Source organism: Ostrinia furnacalis, unplaced genomic scaffold (genome assembly GCF_004193835.3).
Source record: "Ostrinia furnacalis isolate ACB-3 unplaced genomic scaffold, ASM419383v2 OfSCF6654, whole genome shotgun sequence".
NCBI classification, from domain to species: domain Eukaryota; kingdom Metazoa; phylum Arthropoda; class Insecta; order Lepidoptera; family Crambidae; genus Ostrinia; species Ostrinia furnacalis.
This window is the reverse complement of record NW_021136893.1, coordinates 267,640-274,233: the sequence shown is the minus strand read 5'-3', so window position 1 is coordinate 274,233 and position 6,594 is coordinate 267,640. Positions and strand designations below refer to the sequence as shown.

The window sequence follows — 6,594 nt, the reverse complement described above, 5'->3', positions numbered from 1 at the left end:
CTGAAAGGAAACATTACTTAATTTAGGAAAAGAAATAGAAATAGATTAAGAGTACTTTCCCTCCAGGTGGCATTACAAAATTCCACCCTGTATATTGTTTCACTCTCAGACTAAAGAACTATTGAGCTTGCATGTGCAGAGCTAGAGCAGCCTATTATTATGTACAAGCCCCCACCTGCAAATTACCAATTATTCGAATACACTATGGAGGATGTCTTGAAAAATGTATTTAAATGTTACGGTTAATGTGATAAACTGAAAATTATTAATAATAACCGGTTATTATGAATATTTACCGACAGTCGCGGNAATCATCCGGTCAACACACTGTTTTTCAAAAGTCATAATAAATCATCGCTCTTGAATTTTCTCGAGTCAATTCCATTTTCTCAACGACTAAACAAGATTGACAAGACCTTGTGATACGACCGAGAATCTTTTTTTAAATAAATAAATGGTATACGATTTTTAAAACCCTGGACTTTGCAATTAAATAGATTTTAATATGACTGGAACAGTGGAAATATTCCATTCCCGATACTTTTAGTGCAGCCCTCGTACCATATTTCATATTACTGATATGTATTACCAGAGATATTATAGAGTTGCACTTGTGCCTCTTTTGGAAAGTGTTTAAAATCAAAGTCAGGTATTCGGATCTTGAGCGCTCGGCCAATGAGTTGGGTTTGCTTTGAGAAACGTTAATTTAAAATGTAAAGTGTTGTAATTTGTCGCTACTGGGACTACCTTTGCAAATATTCCTAAACATAATCAAAACATTCCCTCTGCGCTCAAGATCTGTGCCGGAGACTTTATCTCAGGCAACATTCGTTGTGGTGTGAATTCATTTCGGTGTGAATCCCCATAAAGGGTTATTCCAACATTAATAACAACAACATACCCAATTATTTCTTTATGATGTTCAATGCATTCTGCCAATTTAAAACGCACTTCTTCGTTTTCTTCAGCGTCAAACATTTCGGAAGTGATGCTCTCGTTCATTTTGTATTTTAAAATATCCCCTAGTTTGAAAACCACTTTATTTTTTGGCCACCGAAAGTTCTCAAGGTTGTATCTCAGGATGTACACGTGCCCGATTATTTGGAAAATTATTAAAAACAATATTAAATCTAGTCCAAACACCATAATAGCGCAATTGTACGACAGATAGACATTGTATATCGATGTAATCGTGAAGTAATCGCTCGGGTCAATTCCGGGATATTGGTAATATAAAGCAAATTCCAAAGTGTAGTTTTCAGTTTTAAAAATAAATACGTTTGTAACATTATTATAGAATGGTATAAAGTTAAACATCAAGCAAGAAAAAAAAGTTATTACTAACGAAAATTTTGTATAATAAGAACAAACTTTGTCGACAGTATCGTTCATCTGAAAAAAACATAATAATGTGACTGACTATTATATGGATGATTTTACATTAATTACTTAGTTAGATAATTATCGTTAAATACTGCAACTTCTTGTAAGCTACTGATCAATTAAAATAATCGGAATCAACTTCAAGAAAAATACATATTTTATAAATTCATATTCAATGCAAGTTTTATTCTGTTCAAAACACTTTTTTTATGTGACAGGAGGCAAACGAGCAGACGGATCACCTGATGGTAAGTGATTACCGTCGCCCATAGACACCCGCAGACCCAGGGGCGTTACAGGTGCATTGCCGGTCTTTAAGGTGAAGATACGCTCTCCTCTTGAAAGCTTGCAGGTCGTATCCGTCCGGAAACACCGCAGGCGACAGTCCATTCCACAGTTTGGTTGTACGGGGCAGGAAGGTTCTAGAGAAACGTACTGTTGTGGACTGCCAACCATCTAAGTGATGGGGGTGGAAGTGCTGTCAAGCCGATCCGAAATGTCCTGGCAGTCAACGATTCGAGCTGCTCTCCGTTCAATGCAGTCCATAGGGAGAAGCTGGTACTGGGGCGCATCTGCCCAAAGATGAGAACAGTATTCCATATGTGGCCGAACCTGCGCCTTGTGAAGTTGCAGACGATGGGCTGGAGTGAAATACCGTCTCGATCTATTGAGCACACCAAGCTTCTTCGAGGCTAATTTAGCCTTACCGTAGAATGGGGTTACTTTGTTTCACGGGATGACTTTGATCGAAACTTCCATTTTGTATAAAATCACGAATTGCGTAAAACGAAACGCATTTGGTAGTTTTTTTTAGATTAGTAACACTGAAGAACTATCAGTTCCTTTTTTAGAACACGCGGGAAATTCGTCTATAATTTTAATTAAAAAAGGTTAATATAATGTTTTTATTTATTTATAGCTAAATAATTGTGTTGCAAAACTTCATTTGTGTACTTATTTAAGTGATAGTAAAATGAAATTTCTAGATATACTCCATCATGTGGCCTATGATCGATTATCCCATACAGTGCTTAATGTTTTTCTAACTTCAAAGATAATGGAATGACTTGAGTTTGTTTGATGCGGGGTGTCATTGATAGGGTATATGGTGCGAGATTGATCAAAAATGATCAAATTATCCCCAGAGACTATACTCCTCTTTAAATGGTAATATCCACTGGTAGTCGAAGGTTTCAAATTTTTGGAATATAAAAAAGAATTCAAATTAGATCGCGATGATATATCTGAAATTAGGAGAAGTTAAATAATTAATCTACCTGCCAAAACCAAAGCCTTTAGCAATTCTGGATAGTCGTTGAATGTGTCCAATTTTTTTTATATTGATATTGCAGAACTTGTATGACTTAAGTGAATTTATATGATTTTTCTTATTGTTTTGATGCATAAATTCAATATTATTTATTTTTTTAAGACAAATTATTTTTATAATTATTTTTTAAATTTTATTTTGTAAAGTTTAATTATTTCTAAGTTCTTTTCGTTCGTAAAATCAATAAATAATACTGATTGAATGCTAAAATTTTAATACCAACATTTTAGTAACGAAATACAGTTAATTATTTGATGACTTTTACTAGATCAAAGTTATCCCATATGACAAAAATGTCAATAACTATTTATCCCGTTGGCAGATTTTGATTTTTTTAAATCTATTGGTATTATAATTGTGGTTACTTTCTATTTACGCAATAAAATCTGGGGATATCAAAGTAACCCCATTCTTCTTTTAGCTTTGATCACATACTTACTTTTTATTTTTTTCTCAAAATTGAGCTATATTTTTTCATTTTTTATTACACGAATCGAGAGTACTATAAAAACCGATTACTTATTAGACTTTTTTTGTATTTTTTTACACCCACAGATTTAAAAGATATGGACCTTCAAAGTTCAAAATTGGCCAAAGTAGCCCCATTCTACGGTACCTTCTAAGTGACCACGGAACTGGACTTCGCTCGATATGTCGACACCAAGGATTTCGATATTGGCTGAGGCAGTTAGGGGAGTGCTCTCGAAACAGCGGGATACGACAAACGGCAACTTTTTGGCGGTGAACGCGCAAACTTGTGTCTTTGTAGGGTTAAATTGGACCAAATTGCGATCACTCTTGATTTGTTCCGATTCCGATAAGTACCAAATTATTTACCTGATTGTAATACCGTCCTTTATTTGTGGAATGCATCAAATGCATCACATTTATAAATTTTAACAGCAACATATGATAGTTCTGCAACGGTGGTAGTATACTTCGGACCTGTAAACGTAATATTTTTAGGTTGGCTCTCCACACATTAAACCAATATTAGGTAATATACAGTGTGTCCGGGAATATAGTGATCAAACTTTAAGGGCGCGGCTAGTCATGTAGTCGTAATAGGTTGTGTGATTCTTTCAGGCAGTCCATTTTCGCATGTTAACAGCGCTATGGAACGGCTGGGAAGGGGTATCTTTGTTCAACAATAATGTCGAAACTAATAGACAATGTACGTCTATAAAAGACAATGCCGGAAATTGGCGTCTTTTTTTTTTCGCGCGGCCATCGACCAAACTTTGTTTTTTTTATTACAAAATAGTGTAATAAACCAAACTTACTATGACATGTATACCTCTAAACTCAGTCTGAACTGAGTTACGAGCATTAGAAGTTTGATGATTTTCATACTAGATTTGCTTTTTGCGCGCAACAAACTTTGTTTTTTGATTACAAAATAGTGTAATAAACCAAACTTACTATGACATGTATACCTCTAAACTCAGTCTGAACTGAGTTACGAGCATTAGAAGTTTGATGATTTTCATACTAGATTTGCTTTTTGCGCGCAAAGTTTTGTAAGAAATTGCAACAAAATAGTGAGACTGTATGTGTAAACAAACAACACCATCCATTAAAGGCTCCAGACATCAGTATGGAGCAGAATCAGCGCAATAAAAAAATAGCGCAATATTTTGTTGCAATTTCTTACAAAACTTGCGCACAAAAAGCAAATCTTGTATGAAAATCATCAAACTTCTAATGCTCGTAACTCAGTTCAGACTGAGTTTAGAGGTATACATGCCATAGTAAGTTTGGTTTATTACACTAATTTGTAATCAAAAAACAAAGTTTGGTCGATGGCCGCGCGAAAAAAAAAGACGCCACTTTCCATACAAAATCTGGCACTGCCATTTACATTCGTTTTGTAGAATAGCTCAAATACTAATAATACAATGTAAATAAAACATACTTTAACGACCTGGTTTTTCTTGTGTTGGAAAATAACTGAAAAAGAAGTGAAAAAAGTCATGTATTTTTCTAATTAAATCCATTCTTATTCCAATAAAATGTATGAAACTTGTGTCTGTTTCTACTTCTACTAATAGATAATTTTATTGGCTATCACATGATATAAAATATAAATTTGCTTATTAATGTTAAGCTACCCAGGCTTTAACTTGTTTTTGAAGGAAGAGGTGAAAACTAAAAATGAAAAACGTAAATCCTTGTAATTTTGCGGTAAAATTGGTCAAGCCCCAAATTTAAAGTATTTTTATCGATAAAATTGTCCCTAGATCTCGCCCTTAAAGTTTGATCACTACATGCCCGGACACATTATATATCAACCATTCTCTATCCGAGAACAAAGACACTCACCGCTGTTAGTGTTCCTAAAAGCGCTGTTATAATCATATGTCCCAAATCGAGAAAACTTAACTCATCCATGTGCATCCATATGTAGTAAAATTTTCCGACGACAATGAGGCTCGTGTGGTACGGTAGAGTCGCCCTGTGAAATATCACGAGCACCGAAATCTTCTCTCCGAATATTTCCGCCGGCCATGCGCCTGGGGCGACCATAAAGGTTCTTATACTTTTAAAGTATTTCAGTGCTAACGGACTTTTTGTTCTGCAAAAATTTGCTGTGTAAAGGTTTTTAATATTTATTATACTACTAAATACGCAGAATCAAAGTCGATTAATAAAAGACACAACAAATAGGTAGGTGAGGTGATTTCATTTCTTTTTCTAACTAAATTCCTCCACTGCTAGACAAAGATCCTTTCCAGGAGTAACCACGCCCACGGTCCTACGATAGCTGCATTCAGGCGCTTCCCGCATCCTTCCCATTGGTCCACCAGGGGGAAGATCTGCCTAAATATGTCTTCCTAGCTCGCAGACCGGGTGGCCGTTCAGGTATAAACGACTAGATGTACGTACATACGAGTAGAAATACTTCACCAATGTTTACTGCTATACATACCTTGTGAATAACATTGCAAAGAATTGCCTACAGGGATTCAACAAAGAAATTTAAAAATTCCATAAACTACCACAACAACTGAATAAAGAGCTATGAATGGCGTGCTTGTTTGTCAATTTTAATTAAGTCAGTTGTATTATCTTTATTGCAGTTCATGGAATTGATGAAGAACGATTCAGTAGATTTTTGCAAAATAATTATAACGTAAAAATATTAAGCACAATGAAAAAGCAAAAAAAGCCCTCTGAACATGTTTCGCTCGTTCGTACTTTTATGTCAAACTAGCGGCCGCCCGCGACTTCGTACGCGTGGATCCCGTTTTACCCCGGTGTTTAGATTTTTTCATACAAAAGTTTTTTCCCGCTAACTCCCGTTCCCGTGGGAATTTTGCAATATCCTGTTGTAACTAAACTTTAAGTTTACTAAGATACCTGCTGCATGTCAAATTTCAAGCGTCTAACTTAAGCGGTTTAGATTTTTCATACAAAAGGATTTTCCCGCTAATTCCAGTTCCCGTGGGAATTCCTAAGTATACTATAACCTGTCCAGGAGTATGAAAAATAATTGTACCAAGTTTCGTTAAAATCCGTCGAGTAGTTTTTGTTTCTATAAGAACATAGGTACAGACAGACAAAAATTTTACTGATTGCATTTTTGGCATCAGTAGGTATCGATCACTAATCACCCCCTGATAGTTATTTTGAAAATATATTTCATGTACAGAATTGACCTCTCTACTGATTTATCTACACTAATATAATATAATATAATATAATATAATATAATATAATATAATATAATATAATATAATATAATATAATATAATATAATATAATATAATATAATATAATATAATATAATATAATATAATATAATATAATATAATATAATATAATATAATATAATATAATATAATATAATATAATATAATATAATATAATATAATATAATA

The 6,594-nt window shown here is 34.2% G+C and overlaps 1 protein-coding gene across 4 annotated transcripts; it reads right to left on the bottom strand.

The window, feature by feature from the left end:
* Positions 1–579: 579 nt before the first annotated feature.
* On the bottom strand, positions 580–5,748 carry LOC114362601 (uncharacterized). 4 transcript variants are annotated; one of them, XM_028318062.1, is made up of 4 exons: positions 5,643–5,748; positions 5,036–5,288; positions 3,551–3,658; positions 580–1,392 (listed from the first exon to the last, which is right to left on the bottom strand). In XM_028318062.1, the coding sequence occupies exons 1-4, from the start codon at positions 5,654–5,656 to the stop codon at positions 772–774; spliced, it is 996 nt and encodes a 331-aa protein (XP_028173863.1). In that variant the 5' UTR covers positions 5,657–5,748; the 3' UTR covers positions 580–771. The 4 variants fall into 4 exon arrangements, with proteins under 4 accessions (XP_028173863.1, XP_028173865.1, XP_028173864.1 ...); XM_028318064.1 differs by having other exon boundaries at positions 5,036–5,168; positions 5,643–5,732; XM_028318063.1 differs by having other exon boundaries at positions 5,036–5,301; positions 5,643–5,720.
* Positions 5,749–6,594: the final 846 nt, after the last annotated feature.

What these genes read in the sequence shown, in the direction of transcription:
- LOC114362601 (XM_028318062.1), bottom strand. An exon ending in TTTTAGGAACACTAACAGCG is followed by an intron (nt 3,659 to 5,035) that starts GTGAGTGTCTTT and finishes TTACGTTTACAG; the next exon opens with GTCCGAAGTATACTACCACC. An exon ending in AAGGACGGTATTACAATCAG is followed by an intron (nt 1,393 to 3,550) that starts GTAAATAATTTG and finishes TGTTTTTTTCAG; the next exon opens with ATGAACGATACTGTCGACAA.